At 46.0% G+C, this 21,446-nt stretch overlaps 1 protein-coding gene across 2 annotated transcripts in view; it reads left to right on the forward strand.

Annotated features, from left to right (window-relative positions):
• The window catches only part of sema5a (sema domain, seven thrombospondin repeats (type 1 and type 1-like), transmembrane domain (TM) and short cytoplasmic domain, (semaphorin) 5A), a 156,116-nt gene that overhangs the window by 92,595 nt on the left and 42,075 nt on the right, over positions 1 to 21,446 (forward strand). For both annotated transcript variants that reach the window (XM_080793516.1, XM_080793515.1), the window contains exons 11-14: positions 3,666 to 3,873; positions 7,003 to 7,120; positions 12,749 to 12,930; positions 13,570 to 13,713. In XM_080793516.1, the coding sequence (XP_080649642.1) occupies positions 3,666 to 3,873; positions 7,003 to 7,120; positions 12,749 to 12,930; positions 13,570 to 13,713 (652 nt within the window). The remainder of the gene's footprint in view (positions 1 to 3,665; positions 3,874 to 7,002; positions 7,121 to 12,748; positions 12,931 to 13,569; positions 13,714 to 21,446) is intronic.

Consider the following 21,446-nt stretch of genomic DNA (forward strand, 5'->3'; position numbering starts at 1 on the left):
TGACACTACTGTCACCTGTAGTGACCACCAGTCACCATCGGTGTCACCAAATCTACCATAAAGAACATTGATATTGTGATATGTGGGCCTTTTGGAAGCTTGCATGTGTGCGTGCGTCCTGCCATTTATGTGCGGCTATGTGACTTTTTGAAGTCCTTGAACTGGGGGCACGGTGGCACAGTTGGTAGTGCTGTCGCCTCACAGCTAGAAGGTCCTGGGTTCGATTCCCGCTCGGGACGCTGTGGGTGCTGGCGGCGTGTTTCTTCCTCCCATCAGTGCCCATACCCGAGGAGGGGTTTGGCGAAAGGGCCTTTCTGTGTGGAGTTTGCATGTTCTCCCTGTGTCGTAGGTACCCTCACAAAAAACATGCAGTAATCCTGGTCTCTAAACTGCCTCCCCCTGGCCAGCCGGGGCGCCTGATGGAGGGGAAAGGAATAACGGTTGGAATAACGTGTTCCTTCCATGCGCTACGTCCAACCAGGGAAACTCCCCCCTGTCAGGTGTAAAGGAGCAACTTGGACACTCAGGCATGAAGGAAGCATGAGTTCAAGTCCATTGCTCTCCCCATGTCCCCCATATATGGGGACTAGGTTGGCGGAGGGTGTGTAGAGCCCAGGATCACATTAGATAATTGACACAGGAGTGAAAAATGGGTTACAAAATCGTGGGATAAAAATGATAAGAGGTTAAGACCTTGAACTCTGCTCTGGGGACAAGGAGGGAATAGAGCAGTGTCAGGAAAGGAAATTAATTCAATATATCTGTAACCCTGAGGAGACTTCAAAGTCCTGACACTAATGTGATTGCTCTTTACTGCACCTCCATGTGTCTCCCATATGCACTGGAAACACACAGACATGCACACACCATATAACGCCCACATGCATATGCACACCACATTGACACGCACGCACACACACACACACACACACACACACACACACACACACACACACACACACACACAGCTACACACTCTCGCCCCTGATATACACGCCCACAGTCAAACTATACACACGCAGACTCATCAGACCACATATCACTCACACTCAGTCCCTTGCCAAGAGATTGTAAACACCATGAAATTGCAACCAGTCGTCTGTCAAAAGAAGACATGCCCGTAATGAATAACACATAAGTAGAATATGCACACAAACAGACGTTAAAGAAACGACAGCTACACTTTGACTTGCAATGCACACACACAAGATCCCATCTGAACTCCCAAGGTATACGTAGCACGTCGTAGCAGCCCACTGGCTGATCAGCAGACTGGCCCAATATGCTGAATTTAGATTAGTTCAGTAGGCACATGTTCCTTCTGATGACAGTTATAGCAGAGAGATTGTGCCTTTTCCTGCTTTGATTGAGTGGGCATATCAAATTCAGAGCAGCAAAGCACCACACGTTAGTGCCGTGCGACATTGCAAGATGGTGAAATGATCCAATCAGTGAAAACATCAACTTAATGATAGACATTCATCAACCTTTTGGGCTATAGCATCTTAGAATTGCCTTGTAGATTGTTGAAATTACACGGTCCCATACAGACCCAAACAATGTTTCATATACTGTACAAAAATAATTACCCCAGACATATATTTTGTACAGGGGCACCTAACTTTGTGAACGGTAGATGGAGCGCGAACTTGCTACTCACATGCGCGCACAAACAATTAATTGAATTACAGAATTACATTATCAAGAAATAACACACCGCTGAATTCAGTGATTGACCAATCAGAATCAAGCATTCAACAGACAGAACACAAACAGAAAACTTAACGTGCACTTGACTTCACTGAACACACATGCACGGACACATCCATGCACACACACACCTGTTCCAGGTCACAAGCCCTGGCCTTGGCAGCACTGTGGTAAAATAATTCCCCTCCTGTCGGTTGGATGCATGTTGTGATCAATGCAGCAACGAACGAGAGCTGCCACCTCTGCCAGTTCCATGGATACTAACCAGGCCCTAATGAAAACATCTGAAACGATGCCAAGTCCCATTAACGCTGGATAGCACACATTATCTAATCACAGGCCATTAGCGCTAAAAAGCATGCACTCTCCTGATTGGGGCCATTTCTGTGGTACCTGATCGCTCTACTAGAGGTCCCAATGATGTTTAAGGTATTATAACATTATAGTATTCCCTATATAATATCCTGTGCTGTGCCTACACCTGGTCTGCAGCGGATTTCACCAAGAGCTAGCTTTAGACTGCAGTCCTTGATGGTAATCTGAGCCACACGGCAGCATCTAGGATCTCTCTCTAGGTCGTCCACAGACGAGCCTTCCATCGTCGCCTCCAGTCATCCCGGTTCTCCATACATCCGGCCAGCTCGTTGGTGTTAGGAGAGAGAGAACTTCCTTAACTTTTGTAAGAGTGGTGCTCTAAATATAGTTACCTGCCCAATTATACCAAGACGAGTCTTACTTAAGGCGCACAAGAGAACATTGATACGGTTTCCTCCACACAAAAAACGGCAGAGCTATGCCTTGACAAAAATACCTCAAGGGCAAAACTTAACTATTTTATTTCTCACCCTGAAATTGAATTAGTAATTTCACCCTTCCTCCTTTGCCATTACATGCACCTCATTAGTTTTAACTCACCCCGGGGACAACATGCATAATTGATGATGTTTGTTTTGACTTCATCCCTGAGGAAAATCTGTCCTAATCCCCCCCACCAGTCCAGCACCCGTCCAACCCACCCACCCACCGACCCTCTCCCCCGATGCGGTCACAGGGGAGTATCCTCATGAAAGGACAGCAACAGAAAGGTCAGGGGATACTGAGAACGACAATGATCAGACACTGGCCTCTGTCAGAAGAGCTACAAAGTCATTTCATCACTTGGAGCATGTCACGAAAGACGAATGACTCTTGGCCAGAAGTGGCGTGCTCCAGCAGCGCTCCAGGCCCCATGCGGTTGAATCTTACAGCGATGTGTGTGTATTGATATCGTAGGCTTGGTGCACCACCAGTCTTTCTGACAGTCTTACAGTATTTCACAGCCACACTATTAGGGAGCGATTCTTTTGCGGTTCACACAGAGTTCAGAATAGCTCGCATGCACACATGCTATTCAGAGGTACAGTATGTGTTCCCTTTTTGGCGTCTGCCTACCCACTGTCTCAACATTTTTGAGTGGTGCAACCACTCCTATAGACAGCTATGTGTGTGGCTGTGTCTCTGGATCCCTGGGTCCCTGGGTTCCTGGGTTCCTATATGTCCCCGGGTCCCTGGGTCCCTGCCGGGTCCATGGGTCCCTGGGTCCCTGGGTCCCTGGGTCCATGGGTCCCTGTGTCTGTCCCTGGGTCCCTGGGTCCCTGGGTCCCTGGCTGTGTCCGAGCACGTAAATAGCGTTAGAGTTTGTTCACCAATCACCACCAAGTGTCACTGTTGCACAGCCTAACACAAAGACACAGACACACACACACACACACAGGCCAGGGAGGAGGGCTTGTACAGTACAGTACAGTACAGTACAGTACAGTACAGTACAGTACAGTACAGTACAGTACAGTACAGTACAGCACCACTCACTTCAGATGGGTCTGATTTTTATTTCTGCACTGTCTCTCCCGAACTCTCTTTCTTCCGCAACTTCTCCTTCAATCTTTCTCCTCCTGTCTTTGTCTCTCCTCTAGACTACGGTACAATTAGGAAGGTACTGTCCCCTCTCAACCGGTCGGCGGGGAACTGCCTATTGGAGGAGATCGAGCTGTTCCCACTCAGGAAGAGGCAGCCAATCCGGAGCCTGCTGATCCTGCACAGCCGCAGTGAGCTGTACGTAGGCGTCAGGGACCAGGTCATCAAGATCCCGCTAATGAGGTGCAGCTACCACAAGACCAGAGAGTGAGTATGCTGCACAGACACGCACACACACACACACACACACACACACACACACACACACACACACACACACACACACACACACACACACAGAGAGAGAGAGACACACACACAGAGGACAACAATGTTGAAGAGTGGTCTAGTGGGGTTCCCAAACATTTTCATATCAAGGACCCCCAAATTGACACTAATTAGCCCGCGGACCCCACTATTTGAAGAGATATACCAGGGACCCCCGTAAGAGAAGATCTTTAATGCTCTAGCAGAGATTCTCAACCCGTTTAATTTCAAGGACCCCCCAGTTTGACATGCATTAGACTACGGATCCCCATTTAATGGCATTTATATCTCTGGGACCCCCAATTTATATTGTAAAATCAATGTTAATTTTAACTGTGAGACCATATGGGTCCATTTGGTTCCAAACTATCATTTAGCTCGGGACCCCCTGGAACTCCATCAAGGACCCCTGGGGGTCCCCAGACCCCACTTTGGGAACCACTGGTCTAGGATATGGGTTCCCAAAGTTGGGGTTGGGACCCCACATAGAGTGGGGTCGCGCAATTAATTTGGGTTATCAAAAATATTTTACACACCTGAATAGAATTCAACAGAATGAGTGAAATATAATGTAAAAATGATTACAAATACATTTGAACCATGATTGTTAAAAAACCTTCCTTAGCCCTAGGATTAATACATTCAAAGTGTGGGCAAATGTGTAGCCTACATTTATGTGCATAAAATGACCTCTGGGGTTAGGTTTGGTTTGTGAGTCAATGGCAGCATTATTTTGGGGCTGAAACGTTTGGGAACCCTTGGTCTAGGACTCTAGGACGGCCTAAGCCAGTGGTTCCCTCAAATTGTATTTGGCCACGGACCCTGATTTGAAAATAATATATCTGGCAATATGTTCTACTTTGTGCATGGCACCGCTATGTGACCATGTATAAAGTAGGCTTAATGCCCATAACTTGGCCTTTATTTGACGGAGTTAGACGTGTGTGACGGCGAGCTGCCCCTCATTGAGATTTAAAAGCCTTTAAAATCTGCTTTTGTCTGGGCCACTTGACGTGCCAAGAGCTCCACTCTGCCTCACAGTCTACCTCTCTCTCTCTCTCTCTCTCTCTCTCTCTCTCATTCACACTCTCAAAAAAAATGCACCCCTCTCCCTCACACATGCCAAAGAAAACACATGCAGTTGTGGCTGTAAATAAAGTCAATAAATAAATCACATGTTAGCATTTCAAACAGAATTGCACCTGTAGTTGTTGGCCCTGTCAAAATAGATGTAATTGGGAGTGATTGGAAGATCAATGTTTTTATATAAAAAGGTGCCTGTTGTTATTTGATCGTCTTTCATCTGCTACTCTGCTTGAAGTCAAGCCAACCGCAAACCTTTCTAATGTTATTTTGTGTTCCAGAGTGCAAGGCAGATTGATGCAGACAGAAAGATGTAGACACACAGACAGACATAAACAGAAGCACAGACAAACAGACAGCCTTTTTTTTATTTATCAAAACAGACGGATGAGCAATAAAGAGACAAGGACAAACGGAAGTAAAGACAGACAAGGACACGCCAGCTACCATACCAATGCTGATTGACACTCCAAGAGTGTTCACTGTTCACATTTCCTTAAGGGGTTTAACGATTTTGAAATATTAGACAGCTTGTCTCTGTATTTCACTGTGGGCGAGTCACGTGTGGTTCAGTGACCGGCAATGCAGATGCTGTAATTCCCTGCAGGCCATTTAGAAAGACAGGTATTAGCTTGTTCCTTTTCCCTTTCATCTCGCCCTTGCTGTCGTCATGATACCCCTGTCTGAACAGAAATAGTTCCATAACTCTCTGGCTATTGTTACCCCCGGCCTAGACACTACGTCAGCTGCTGTGTGTGTGTTTGTATGTTCTATAATTTGTGTGTGTGTGTGTGTGTGTGTGTGTGTGTGTGTGTGTGTGTGTGTGTGTGTGTGTGTGTGTGTGTGTGTGTGTGTGTGTGTGTGTGTGTTTTGTTGTGTGCGTGTTTTGATGTGTGCGTGCGTGCATGCATGTGTCTGTGTCCACGCGTGTGTGCGTTGCATTTTCGCCTCCATGGATGAACATTATACTCGCACCCTCGCGTGTGAGCGCTATGGCATTTCTGCCTTTTCTCCGCACTCTTGCGTGCGTGTTGTTGTAGTTGTCTAGTTGCCCTCTCATGTACGAGCGCATGAGTACGTTTGTGTGGTGGCTCATTGTTATGGCTCGCAAAGGACACCTTTGGTTACATCTCACACTGCGTTGATGCCTGTGGCTCCGAGATATGTCATTGTGATGTCACTCCAATCTCATATTTGCATGAAACGAGAGACATCAGGCCTTTTTATTGCACTCCATAAACCACCGGAGGGGGTTGGAAGAGCCACGAGAACCTGGACAGCTCAGCTATCCACTGCATTATTTGCCAGCATGACAGGCTTGTTTGAGTCACAATGTATGCAAACACAGAAACATAATCCCGGTGTTTGGCGGAGGATCACCTGAATAATCAGTCAGCACATACGGTTGTGTGTGTGTGTGTGTGTGTGTGTGTGTGTGTGTGTGTGTGTGTGTGTGTGTGTGAGAGAGATTGATTGAGAGAGATACATCATATCAGGCTGCTGATGTTACGCCTGCATGCACATTTATTCGCACAACACACAAATGCAAACAACTTTCCTCTGTTGTTGTCGGTCACAATTCTCTCACTTGTTTTGTAGCATATCAATCTCTCCCTCTCTCTTTCTCTCTATGATTGCTCATCTACGCACATCTAGGTTGCCTTTTTAAACTATTCGTAACTCGTGTCATCAGTGCCCATACCCGAGGCGGGGGGTTGGCGAAAGGGCCTTTCTTTGTGTAGTTTGCATGTTCTCCCCGTGTCCCCTGGGGTAGGTACCCTCACAAAAACATGCAGTAATCCTGGTCTCTAAACTACCTCCCCCTGGCCAGCCGGGGCGCCTGATGGAGGGGAAAGGAACTGGTCGGAATAACGTGTTCCTTCCACGCGCTACGTCCGGCCGGGGAAACTCTGAAAAACTATTCGTAACTCGCAGATGCTCACCTTCTCTTCTCCATTTCTCCACCCCCATTCCTTCTTCCCCCAGAGCATGCATAGGAGCCAGGGATCCGTACTGCGGCTGGGACCTGGTGCTCAAGAAGTGCACCACCCTAGAGGAGAGCGTCCGAATGAGCCAATGGGAACAGAGCATCACCAAGTGTCCAGTGAGTACCCGGCCGGCCAACGTTTTCTCTATCTTTCTCTCGCAAACTCGTTTGCTTTATCTTCAGAAGAAACTTTAAGAAACTCAATTATCTTTGCGCAGCCTCCCCCAGCAGCACCCTCACTCACTTTTCTTTCTCTCCACATTCACTGTAAAACCCACAGTCTGTAGTTGTCTTGCCCGGTAGCTCCGCAGCCTGCTCTGTATTCCCTCCACACACTAACACACACGCACACAACTTAAACACAACAGCCCTCGAAAAGCAGACAAAACTGCTGACAAATCCTCCCAAAGAAAAGCACCTTGGGGGACCAAACAACTTGACTGTACTGGAGTGCAAAGCACCCTGGGAATGAGTGCAAGTGGCACTTCAGTCATCCATCCTCAGTTCTGCATGTCCATTAGCCAAACAGGTCCTCCATTTCTCTTCTTCTCCACCCACATTAGGGAGGGTTGTTAGGCAGGGTATCTATTTCAGCTCGACGCGGCTAAATGAAACGGTAATTGTTCCAGGCATCCATTTTTCCACCCAGTGTTGAATGCTGTCATATGCTTTTATGTGGTTTCATGTTCAGAGGATTATCTGGCACTACGGTCACCTCATGGCATTTGTTAACACAGATTCAAATAGGGAAGAATACCGCACACTAAATGCAACTCTGTTTAGATTATTTTCACCACCACCTTTTTCTATACAAACAGTGTAGGAATGATACAACAACTTAACCGGATGTCAATAGCAGACGTGGTGGGCTGGCAGAAACATAATGTACAGTTGAATCAGAATGCTCAGAAGCATAGAAGCATGCCATAGACGACACGATCCGACTGTCTGAGTTTATGCTCAGCGTGTTCCGTCTTTGGTACCAAGCATATGGCTGCGTTAATGCATGGAGGGAGTGCACGCACGCACGCACGCACGCACACATACACACTATTAGTCTGTTGTGTAAGTGTAGGCTACCAAAAATAAAATGTAGTAATTGACTCCTATAACCCAACCCAATGATTATTTCTCCTTCTACTCCTGATATGCATGTGCGGCGTGTGCTTCTGCATACTGTGCATACAGTACACCATCCACACATGTGTGTGTGCGCACACACACACGCACACGCACACGCACACGCACACACACACACACACACACACATTTGATCAATAGTTAACACCTTGCCCAACACTGTGATTATTTCAGTAAACCCCCTATTTAACCTAGACATGGATGCTTGTTCCATGTACGTTACTCTCAACATGGATGTGTGCATCAACTTTTTGCCCTGGAGAGACTATTTATTTAGCAATTTACAGGTAATCTACAATTCGATCATGTCTGACTATATAATTATAATCCTCGTATTAAAACTGTTGACGGTGTGAAAAATGGATGCGGTTACTTGTACAGAAGAATGCATTAAACATTGTGGCTCATGACTGGCAGGGTTCCAAATAGACAAGTTGTATTTTTTTGCCAGAAAGAATAGCAACTGTGCCTTCATTGTAAAAGACAAAAGGTCCTCTCCAATGGCAGCCTTTCTGAACACAGAATGGGAAAGCGAGTCATCAGCAAACACGGCAACTTCCCCTGAAGCTTCAAACTAATTCAATGTTATAGGTTTAATTTTAGTGCCAAAAGCTTGACTCTTAACCCATTTTGAACTGAGTTTGATTAAAAAAAAGTCAGTGTCAAAATGTCAGTGGTGCTCAACCTTTTTCATGTCAAGTACCCCCAGAATTATCTCTATTGGGCCACGGACCCCCATCTAAAAATGTGTAGTTCCAGGGACCCCCCAGAAACAAATATTTTAGTTAAAAATGTTCGCTCTGAAATATATATTCAATGATTTGCGCCACATTTTAATGAATTCTCTGTGTAGCTTTTCTGTTGGAAGCTTGTCCCATCAGTGTCTATAGACCCGAGGCGAGAGCCCCAAACTGAGCTCTTGCTTCTTTCAATCGCTGAGGGGTGAGCAGGCCGCTTCTTATCAACTGACAGGGGCAGGACGTACAGTAGCGTGTAGAAGGAACACGTTATTCCAAACAGTTCCTTTCCCCTCCATCAGGCGCCCCGGCTGACCCAGGGTATGGGCGCTGGTGTTGTGGACTACACATTAACCACTTCAGCCCTATATACATTTTGGCCATTTGAAAATATCCTCTACATTGATACATATTGATACTTTACTTAAATAAAAAATGTGAGTACTTTTCCCACCACTGAGTAAAAGAAGTCATCTTGCTGGTCAGCTATTTCAGTGTTTTTGTTTACTTGTCTGGAATTGGACGTCAGTCAAGGATAAGCACTACAACAGTCTGCAGAGTGTAGAGGCAGACAGAAGGGGATATGCTTTACCGGTCTATTCACAAATACCATCTGGTCTCTGCAAGGTTTGCTTTTTCTGTGGTTTTAGAAGTGATGGGAACATATATTGTACATTTCCTGTTTAGGCTTTGACTTAGGTACGTCTCTCTCTAGGTCGTCCTCAGACGAGCCCTCCATCGTCGTTTCCAGTCATCTCGGTTCTCCATACATCCGGCCAGTTCGTTGGTACTTTGCACTCCTGCATCGCTCTTGAGTATATCCACGTATGTTAGCACGGGGCGTCCTCGTGATCGATGGCCGTGTGTTGGTTCCCAGAGCACCAGTTTGCTGGCTGGCAGTTCTTGATGTCTTTGGCAGTGTCCTGCTAGTCTCATTCTCCTGGCTGCTATTTTCTGGCTCACCCTCGGTAGTCCCTCATACAGAGTCATGTTAGTGACATGTACAGTCTTGCTGATGTTAAGTACTGCACGCAGCATTCTGGTGTAGCACCCGTCAAGGGACTTCTCCAGGGTTGGCTTCAGGGTCCAGCATTCACTGCCGTATAGGAGAACAGACTCCACTGTTGCGTAGAAGAAGCTGAGTTTGATTTGTCGGGGGAGATTGGAGTTCCAAACACTGTTCATGCCATTTAGGGACCTCCATGCAAGTGCCTTCCTCACTTTCAGATCTTGCTCGGTTGAGTTGACCCATGAGCCCAGGTACTTGAAGTCTTTGACTTCCTTCAGCACCGTGCCTCCTGCTGTTGTGAGAGGTGGATGTTCCGGTGAGATGTTGTAGGTGATAACCTCAGTTTTCTTGGCATTTAGCCTAAGGCCAACTTTGGCACACTCCAGCTCCACACTGTTCAGGAGTTCCTGAGCTTGTTCCACGCTGTCGGAGAGCAGGCCGATGTCATCCGCATAGTCCAGATCTGTCAGGACTACCTTGGGATGTCGTCTTGACCTCCTTGGGGTTAGGGTGAAGCCAAGATCCTGCTCTCGTCCACTGATAGCTTTCCTGAGCGCATAGTCCAGGACTATGATGAAGAGGAAAGGGGCTAGGGTATCCCCCTGCATTACCCCGGCCCGGATATCAAACTCCTCACTGTTACCATCTGGGGTCACCACCTTGGCCCTTGTTTTTGCATACATGGACTCTATTGCCCGGAGCAAGTTGGGAGGGACACCGTAGGCCTTAAGGATCTTCACCATTGTGCCTCTGTGAATCGAGTCAAACGCCTTTTTGAAGTCGATGAAGCAGAGTACAGCAGTCAAGTTGTCCTTCCTCACCTCCTCAATCATTCTCCTCAGTGCCAAGATCTGTGCTACGGTAGTTCTCCTCTCTCTGAAGCCATTTTGGTTCTCTCTCAGGAGAGGGTCGATGGCATGCCGTATCCTGTTTAGTATCATTCTGTTGTAAATCTTTGCAGTGATACAAGTCAGGCTGATGCCTCTGTAGTTGTCTGGCTTTGAGAGGTCCCCAGCTTTAGGCACTGGAATGATGTTGGACAGAGACCATATTTCAGGCTGTTTGTTGTTCATTAGTGACAGGTTGCAAAACTCCAGGGTGAGGTCATCAAGGTCACAGTTCTTTAGGACCTCTGGGGGTATGCCATCTGGCCCAGCACTCTTGCCCTCCCTCACTGTGGATTTCGCCTTGGAAAGCTCACTGGACGTAAAGGGACCATCTTCGATGTCCAGGCCCTGGAGGATTTCCGGCACATCCTCCTCAACTCCATCCTCTGCTGTACCCAGGAGCCCCTGGAAGTGGCCGAACCAGGTAGTCACCCTGTCCTCTGGGCTGTGTCCCTCCACCTGTCCCTCCTTAGCTCTTTTCCGCCCAGTCATCTCATTGATGACTTTCCAGGCCTCCCCATATTGCCGTTCACCATGCGCTGCCTGCACTCTCTGTACGCTCTCCATCAGTTCCACTCCTTTTATCGTGTCGTATGTACTGAAGAGAAACTGCTTGGCTTCATTCAGTACAACACGTCTCTCCACGGTTGGTTCGCGCTCAAAGTTGAGCCGTGCTTCCTCCACCCTGCTGCGTGCAGCTACAACCTCCGGATGTCTGGACCGCATGGACACTCTGGCTTTGTCCAGCATTGGCACACACAGCCTGGTCGCCTCCTCATTCGCAACAACAAATCTCTCATATTCGCTGCTGGGCTCAGCTCCCTTGTCCAGCTGCCCAAAGCGCCTCCTAACCTCCTCCGTGTACCTGGCTTGCAGGCCTGGGTCGGCTGCGAATGCCTTCCAGTCGTGCCGGATCTTGGGGCTTGGCTTGGGGACCCTGAGGCTAAGTCGCACTCTCATGGATACCACCCGGTGGTCAGAACCCACAGAGTTAAAGGTGTTGTAGGGTTCCGCGTTCAAGATGGAATTCCTCCATTTTCGTCTCACTAGTATGTAGTCTAGTTGACGTCTAGGTACGTCTAGGTACGTCCTACACACCAAATGTTTTACTTTTCTTTACAAAGAAAGAACTCAGCCTTCTGTTCAAGTGCACGAAATGTTCTTCTGAACAGCAAACACTGCTGGTGTTGAGGTGTACAGTAAATTAATATTTAGTGTGTGTGTGTGTGTGTGTGTGTGTGTGTGTGTGTGTGTGTGTGTGTGTGTGTGTGTGTGTGTGTGTGTGTGTGTGTGTGTGTGTGTGTGTGTGTGTGTGTGTGTGTGTGTGTGTGTTTGCGCACGTGCGCGCGTGTGCGTGCGTGTGTGTGTGTGTGTGAGAGAGCTCCCATCAGCCGCTTTCACAATCGATTTATCTCTCACGGTAGCATGATATCACTGTGTCTGTACCTCTCTGCTTTCGATTCTCTTCATGTCATTAAATGAAATTACGCAGTTCCTTATCTCAACCACAGATACGTGGGGGGGGGCGGGAGGGTGGAGGGGATAACGTCTCGGGGAAAGCGAGACGCTGTTGGCTTTCTCTTTCTAGTCACTTGATTTCTAGGCTGAGGCCCTTTTAATGCAAATGCTGTCTGCCTTACTCTAGCATCCTAATTTGGACGCACGGCAGGGTTCAATTACCAATACGAGCGAAGGGCAGAATATATTTCTGCCTCTGCCAAAGCAGATGATGATTTTGTGCTCGCCTCTCCTGTTGTCCTTTGGCTTTTAAATTACCCTGAAATGTGTGCCTCCTCTCATATGTAGGCCACGTGCGCAGGTTATCACTTTAATTATCTCACCCCATGATAATAAGCGTTCTCTAACTTATTCCGTTTTGCTTCACATTGAGCTCTCTTTGTAGAGGTTTTTCTTTTCTGCTATTCTCTCCCGTACATTTATGTGTGAGCTGTATGTTCATTATTTTCTACAGGTTCGTAATGTGACGGTTGACGGGGGTTTTGGTGCCTGGTCCGGCTGGGCGGCCTGCAGCCACACCGACGGAGGCAGTGCCGGGTCATGCTTGTGTCGGACGCGAGCCTGTGACAGCCCCGCCGTCCAGTGCGGTGGCCAGCAGTGCCTTGGGATCAGCGTAGAGGTGGCCAACTGTTCCAGGTATAACCAGTGGAGATTTTTCCACTGTCCCTCAGTTGATCTATCGGTTGGTTTATCTGTCAGCACATGTCTCTGCATGTGTCCACTGTGTGCATTGCACCACTACAATACATTCTATATTCGTGGAGGAGTAGTTGAACATCTCTAGCTAGAGATGGTCAGACACCTCTCATGTCTCTGTTCGTGTCGCAGTCGCTGTCATCTCCCTCACAGATTGTTCTGGTTCCACAAAACTAGAATTGAATCATGTTCAGTCCATGCTATATGATTGTGCTTCTGATCTATAAATGCACCATGTCTCTGTCTGTCTGTCTGTCTGTCTGTCTGTCTGTCAGTCAGTCGGTCGGACCCACGGTTGTCCAGAACCGCCACAAAAGGCCTCTGCCCGGGCTCAGTCAGGACAGGCCCCCTCCCCGGGCTACATATATGGTTCTGACATCACAAATATGTTCTGACATCTGCAATTCTGCATAATACTCCATATTTTGACAAAGATCTCCATATTATGGGCATAAAAGGGACACAGACATAATAACTGGGTGGGGCATGCATTTCCAACTTGCATCGTTCCAAGGTTCTAGGTTCTGCTGTGTTATAGTTTCTAGTACAGCATGCATAATGTTTTGTGTATGTGTGTAGGAATGGAGCGTGGACTCCCTGGACGTCCTGGTCGCCCTGCAGTACCACCTGTGGCATCGGCTTCCAGGTCCGACAGCGCTCGTGCAGCAACCCCACCCCGCGCCACGGGGGACGAGTGTGCGTGGGCCAGAACCGCGAGGAGAGGTATGATACAGTACAGTACACAACATGCACACTCGTGTGTACCTCATATGCACACGTTGCCACACGACTTGCAGTCAGGATGGAAGTATGAATTCTTCATTTTTGTTTGCTTAGTTTTTATAATCAATTCAGTCCAACTTTCCGACGCCCAATTAAGGAATGAGTTGAGTCTGAGCCCGGGGTAATTCTCTGGCTTGCCCACGCACGCACGCACATACGCACGCCTAGTCAACTGTTTTTGAAGCATTGGCCTAGAATAATCACTTTTTCTAATACCGTACACTGTAAAGCAACCTCCTACGTATGTCCGCCAGTGAAATGATGCAAGGGAGGAGTGAAAAGAGACGTAGCCTATAACCATAGTGTATGAACTAAACACAGGTGAAGGGACGGTCAAGCTGGGAAGTCTTTTACACCCTTCCTCACTTACGCCACTCCTGTCAAACTGAGCCACAAGGACAGTGACGTCTGAAAAGCACAGGCAAGGCAAACCACCGGGTTCACAATCAAGGCCATTTCTTTGAACAAAGACTGCAGGCACATCTTGATGAAGCTGTGCATTCCTGTGTGCATTCCTGTGTGTTTTGTGGGATGTCAGTGTCACCACGACGCACCTCACACACCTCCCCGAGTTAATGGAGCTAGCAAAATACATTGTTTTGTGGGAGAAAAAAATTGGAGGAAGAAAGAAAGAAAGAGAGAAAGAGAGAAAGAAATAGAGAAAGAAAGAAAGAAAGAAAGAAAGAGAGAGAGAGAAAGAGAGAGAGAGAGAGAGAGAGAGAGAGAGAGATTACACGGTGTGACCATGACACCATGAGCAACAGGAAAACAGCAGGCCTCACAAAGTAGACCTCACAAAATTGATTTGTCTTCTTGTACCAAAGAAAGTATGAGGAGTGACAAATAAAAACAGCATCAAGGATGGGTAAATAATTATTTATGGCCTTAGGTGTCCGACTATCTCTTTCCAGTTCTGAGGCTCTCGATCAATATTTCTCTCGCTTTGCCTCAGTTCTTTGTTTGTTGTTTTCTTCTTCTTTTAATTGTCTTACTCCCAATGGGCGTAATGCGGCGCTAATGGAAGCAGTGTTAATCCTATCTTATGAATGGACGCAGGTGTCCTTCATACGCTTTGCCCCCAGTTGTACAAATATCAAATAACTAAATAATAAATAAATAAATAATGCGTCTATTTAGCGCCGATCCTAAGATGAGGTGTGGGTGGGCTGGCACAATCAGATCCCACTAATATCTTACGCTCAGAGCTACATGCAATTTGCGCTTTGTGTTTCGTAATGCAGAATGCAAGCGTTTACTTAGTATTCATTCAGCACACCATTGGGACTAAGATGCACCTGGGAGAGTTCACAATGAATGCACACTGATTGCTATCAACATCAATGCGATGCACAACACGTTCAACAATTGTGATAATGATACAATTGACAATGATACAAGAAACCTGAATAGTTTTTTGCGCTCAAACGGTGGATAAACAAATGTAGTTTAAAAGAGTAACGCAGAATGTGAATAATAAGCTGATATGTCAAGATATCACAGACAGATGTCTATTGGACATGAGGAACTATTAAGCTATAGAACACGTCAATTAGGACCAATCAGCATGGCATCCGTTACTCCCGAGTCCCAACCCGTTTTAATCAGAAGCGTATTGCTACTTTGTTTTTTTAAGAATTTATTTTTATATATGGGGGACATGGGGAGAGCAACGGACTTGAACTCATGCTTCCTTCATGCCTGAGTGTCCAAGTTGCTCCTTTACACCTGACAGGGGGGAGTTTCCCTGGTTGGACGTAGCGCGTGGAAGGAACACATTATTCCAACCAGTTCCTTTCCCCTCCATCAGGCGCCCCGGCTGGCCAGGGGGAGGCAGAATTTGCTACTTTGTTGCCCAATATACAATACATCAAGTAGAAATTGATCTTGAATGCACTTTTTCTCCACTGGTGTAAGTCAATAAGAATGAATGTGCTGATTCAGTACATAACGGGGAAAAAACCCCCACATCTGGGAACCACTGTCTCCCTAGCCTCGATACCCAGGCTTTCATTTCGTCTGCGCGAAAGATACTGTCTCCCTGGATGTTGGTGATGATTCACTGACAGCTGTTTGGTCCAGGATAGCAGGAACACAGTAGTTGTTGCTGTGCTGGCCCAGTGGAGACAGCACTATAGTCTCCTGCCTTCATAGCGTACATATATTTACTATTTCCCCCACTCTTCTTTTTATGGAGTGTCTCTGTAGGATGTCAGTGGGATGTCAGTGTAAGGGCCGATTTATACTCCTATTTTAGAGCCGAATAAAAGTCGGTTCGGCTCTGTAGAGCCTACAATGTGAGGTCATTTGAGGTCCGGGGGGTGGGTACCGTCCTAAAGTCGTCTCTTCTGTGCTACTGAAAATTTCTGACGAGCTGAAATCATTTTGGCACTACAGCGCCGAAACAGCGGTAAAATAGGAGTATGAATCGGCCCTTACCACGATGCACCTCACACACTTCCCGGAGTTAATGGAGCTAGCAAAATACATTGTTTTGTGGGAGAAAGCAATTGGAGGAAGAAAGAGAGAGAAAGAGAGAAATAAAGAGTTGTTTTCTTCTTCTTTTAATTGTCTTACTGCCAGTGAAGGTCCTAGAACAATCAGCGTAATGCGGCGCTAATGGAAGCAGTGTTAATATGAATGGACGCAGGTGTCCTTCATACGCATTGCCTCCAGTTGTACAAATATCAAATAACCACATGTGTCTATTTAGCACCGGTGGGTATTTTGGTCCTAAGATGAGGTATGGGTGGGCTGGCACAATCAGATCCCACTAATATCTTACGCTCAGAGCTACATGCAATTTGCGCTTTGTGTTTCGTAATGCAGAATGCAAACGTTTACTTAGTATTCATTCAGCACACCATTGGGACTAAGATGCACCTGGGAGAGTTCACAATGAATGCACACTGATTGCTATCAACATCAATGCGATGCACAACACTGTTGTTCAACAATTGTGACAATGATACAATATTGACAATGATACAAGAAACCTGACTTGTTTTTGCACTCAAACGGTAGATAAACAAATGAATGTTCAAGCACGTCATTCTTCATTAATCCTATTAATAAGTATGTGATGTGTTCATACTGTATACCTCTTATCATGTAAGAATGTCGTGAATCCATAGGCTCCTGGCATTCTCTGTTTACAGTAAGGCCATTATTAATATGATAATGACAAGTTCCAAATGGGGTTCATACTTCATAGCGTGTAGCGTAGTTGGCTATTCAAAAATAGCAGATATACAAGCTCATAGCGCCGTACATTACAGCTGCGTGTCCCTGTCATCCTTTCATATGTAGTTTTTCTTTTTTCTTTTATAATATTTGTTTTATTTGGAAAGTGCAATACAATACATATAGCATTTTTACATATGACACAAGAGCAGTTCCCAAGATTTCTTCTTTTTTTTTTCCCACCCCTCTTCCCTCCCTCATCCCCCCTCCATGTGGCACCATCTCCAATGTCTCTGTATAGTCCTTTTTCTACATATGACATCAGGTCCACACTCAAACAGGGACAGACAAGGCAGTATCACTTCAGATTGTACATTTCAGGAGGACAAAAATAAAAGAGCAAAGGCAAAGGAAACAAAAAAAACAACAACAACCGAGAAAGAAAAAAAACCGAAAGTATATACATTTATGCTGAGGGGGACAAAAACAATATAGCTTTGGTCTTCGACCACGAGAGGAGGAGAGGTGTCTTATACATTTTATACAATCATACAGCAGGCAATGAACCAGTGAGATCACACGAAGTCCGCTCTCAGGGGGGCAATGTGCACTATCCAGTTGTTCCAAATTTGGTAGAAATTGTCTAATCTAGTTCTTAACATGTATGTTCATTTTTCCATTTTGAAGATATCTAGGACTATTCCATGCCAATCGTCCATTGTGGGTGTGATTGGGGATAGCCATCTTCTTGTTATTGACTTTTTGCTGGCTGCCAAGAGCACCTGCAGTAGCTTTGTGTATCTCGACTGGTTAAGACATTCAATGTGGCCCAGGTACAGGGTTGTGAAGTTGAAAGGTATTGGAGTATTAAATACTGAGCACAGTGATTTGTGAATATTGTTCCAAAACACCCCCAATTTGGGGCACCCCCAGAAAATGTGGAAGTGGTTGGCTTTCTTTGCCCCACACTGCCTCCAGCACAGCCTATCGTCCCCTTTGTATTTTTCCTGGTATGGGGTCTTAAAATATCTAATAATATTTTTCCAACAGTGCTCTCTCCAGTCCATAGAACAAGTTGAGGTAGACTGGAACTCCCAGATTCATATGTAGTTTAAAATAATCTGTTGTGGACACACCCCCAGAAAAGAATAAGCCCTGGCGAAACATTAAGGGAATAGTGCAACGTGCGAAATTTACTGAAATGGCCGTGTGCCGGTTCATCATGTGTGGAACAGTGGGAAGCCTACATACAAGCTGTAATCCCCACGGGATGAAAGACACTGGCACTTTAACAAAGTGTGTGTGTTGTCCTTTAATGTTTGGAAAGTGTTTTTTTATTTTATTTTATTTTGCTGTGCCACAGGGCTGCTTTCACTGTTTGCCAGTGAAGGTCCTAGAACAATCGGCTGTGTTAATCCTATCTTATGAATGGACGCAGGTGTCCTTCATACGCATTGCCTCCATTTGTACATATCAAATAACTACTGTACATGTGTCTATTTAACACCGGTGGGTATGTTGGTTCTAAGATGAGGTGTGGGTGGGCTGGCACAATCAGATCCCACTAATATCTTACGCTCAGAGCTACATGCAATTTGCGCTTTGTGTTTCGTAATGCAGAATGCAAACGTTTACTTAGTATTCATTCAGCACACCATTGGGACTAAGATGCACCTGGGAGAGTTCACAATGAATGCACACTGATTGCTATCAACATCAATGCGATGCACAACACTCGCGTTCAACAATTGTGACAATGATACAATATTGACAATGATACAAGAAACCTGACTTGCCTCCTTGTTTTTGCGCTCAAACGGTAGATAAACAAATGAATGTTCAAGCACTTCATTCTTCATTAATCCTATTAATAAGTATGTGATGTGTTCATACTGTATAGTACCTCTTATCATGTAACAATGTCGTGAATCCATAGGCTCCTGGCATTCTCTGTCTCTGTTTACAGTAAGGCCATTATTAATATGATAATGACAAGTTCCAAATGGGGTTCATACTTCATAGCGTGTAGCATAGTTGGCTATTAAAAAATAGCAGATATACAAGCTCATAGCGCCGTACATTACAGCTGCGTCCCTGTCATCCTTTTATATGTAGTTTAAAAGAGTAACTCAGAATGTGAATAATAAGCTGATATGTCAAGATATCACAGACACATGTCTATTGGACATGAGGAACTATTAAGCTATAGAACACGTCAATTAGGACCAATCAGCATGGCATCCGTTACTCCCGAGTCCCAACCCGTTTTAATCAGAAACGTATTAAGATCAGATATGAATATGAATCAAGTAGAAATTGCGTGTGTGTGCTCGCTGCACATTTGTGTGTGTGGGAAAGAAGAAATGTGTTACCGGATGAATTATGCTGGGCATGCACGTACGTGTGTGTGTGTGTGTGTGTGTGTGCGCGACTGTGCACATCGGGTCAAAGCTCTGGTAAACGGGGGTACGTCGTTGGATTTCAAACCTGCACATTAAAGGTGTTCAAAAAGCTCCAGCGGCATCCAGCCCATCTGTTGTGGACACACCCCCAGAAAAGAATAAGCCCTGGCGAAACATTAAGGGAATAGTGCAACGTGCGGAATTTACTGAAATGGCCGTGTGCCGGTTCATCATGTGTGGAACGGTGGGAAGCCTACATACAAGCTGTAATCCCCACGGGATGAAAGACACTGGCACTTTAACAAAGTGTGTGTGTTGTCCTTTAATGTTTGGAAAGTGTTTTTTTATTTTATTTTATTTTGCTGTGCCACAGGGCTGCTTTCACTGTTTGTTCAGCTCCTGTAGTGAAGCTTTGTTCTGACACTTTTGTGCATCAAGCACTGATGCCAGATGGCCATGGTTGCAACTATGACTACTTGGCCTCTGAAAGTGCAAGTGGTGACACAGACGCCCGCCCGCCCGCCCGCCCGCGCACGCACGCACGCCCGCGCACGCACGCACGCCCGCGCGCGCACACACACACACACACACACACACACACACACACACACACACACACACACACACACACACACACACACACACACCCACGGTGTCCCATGGCCAAAATGTCTAGCTCCTCTCGCAGCCTTCTGTCTCCACGTATCCTGGCCCCTAGTCTTTCCCTAACTAACTTTGGCACTGACTACATATTGCGGTAGGTGCCGTTGTTTGTTAAAGCAAAACTAATGCTCTGAAATGGACCGTGAGAGGCGATGCTGTTGGCTGGAATCTGTCTGGTAAGTGCTTGCATTTATAGACCTTCTGTTGGTATTCCCTGAAGAACACTGACGTACAACTCTCTGCTTAGTCAGCCTATAGCAAGTAATTAGCGCCACTTTATTCGGAGGGCCTGCCCAGTGTTTTCTGAGGAAATGTTTCACTAAACACAAAGGCCAATCTATACTGGGGCAAAGCCATCTGCCTGGCAGAAGTAATTAATTCCTATGACAGTGAGTTCAGAAATCTATGTTTTCCCACAGTATTGATCCGTATAGGTTTTCACTTTTTGCGACATCACATCTCTCCACAGAGAGAGGGAGATTCAGAGATCGAGAGTGTTTCTCTATGAGTAAAACCTAATATTGTCGCTGTCCTTGTAACCTTGTACTGTTATGTCCAAAACTGTTATTTTTCAGGAAATGGAAGAAAAAAATATAGATTTTGTCACAAGCTCTTGTTAAAAGAGCCAGCTCAGTGGCCTTGTGGTAGAGTGTCCGCCCTGAGATTCAATACCAAAGACTCTAAAATTGGGACCCAGTGCCTCCCTGCTTGATACTCAGCATCAAGGGTTGGATTGGGTCCCTGCGACATACTAGTGGCATGTCCAGGGGGTGTACTACATCAAGCTGCCTCACGCTACAGAAACAGGAGATAGGCTCCTGCCCTATGGGCCTCATGTCTCTGCAAGGCTTACTTCCTGTTAAAACACAAATGACTGCCATTGATGAGATATCTCGTCAATTTAAATCTAACAGTGTTGACAACCATTGACAAGATATCATATATTTAAAGGTTTTCATTGATTAAGATGGGTTGCTAGGAAACCGATAAAACCGGAAATGAACCAGAAGTGAAAAGTCTGTCAATGTAAATAGATTTACTAAAATGCATTTATCTCGTATTCTTCTCACAGATTGTGTTTTTGGTCAAAACAATACGCTTTATTCACGGACCATAACTACAGAACCGATGATCGCGGTTACAAAATGTAATGGGTGAAAGAAACTTTACACAGCGCTTATTTTCTTCCGGTTCATGGCGTGGGAGCCGTGGGCCTTCAAAAAATGAATGAATTGATACCTGGCGGAAATAGTAGCTCTACAAGCTCACAGCACGGTTCATGGCGTGGGAGCCGTGGGCCTTCAAAAAATGAATGAATTGATACCTGGCGGAAATAGTAGCTCTACAAGCTCACAGCACACCGCAATTGTGAGCTTGTAGGTCGCCTTTTTTCTGCTTTTGTTTGACGAAATAGGGCATTCATTTACA

This window comes from Protomyctophum bolini (assembly GCF_963924005.1).
Source record: "Protomyctophum bolini genome assembly, chromosome: 21".
Lineage (NCBI taxonomy): Eukaryota > Metazoa > Chordata > Actinopteri > Myctophiformes > Myctophidae > Protomyctophum > Protomyctophum bolini.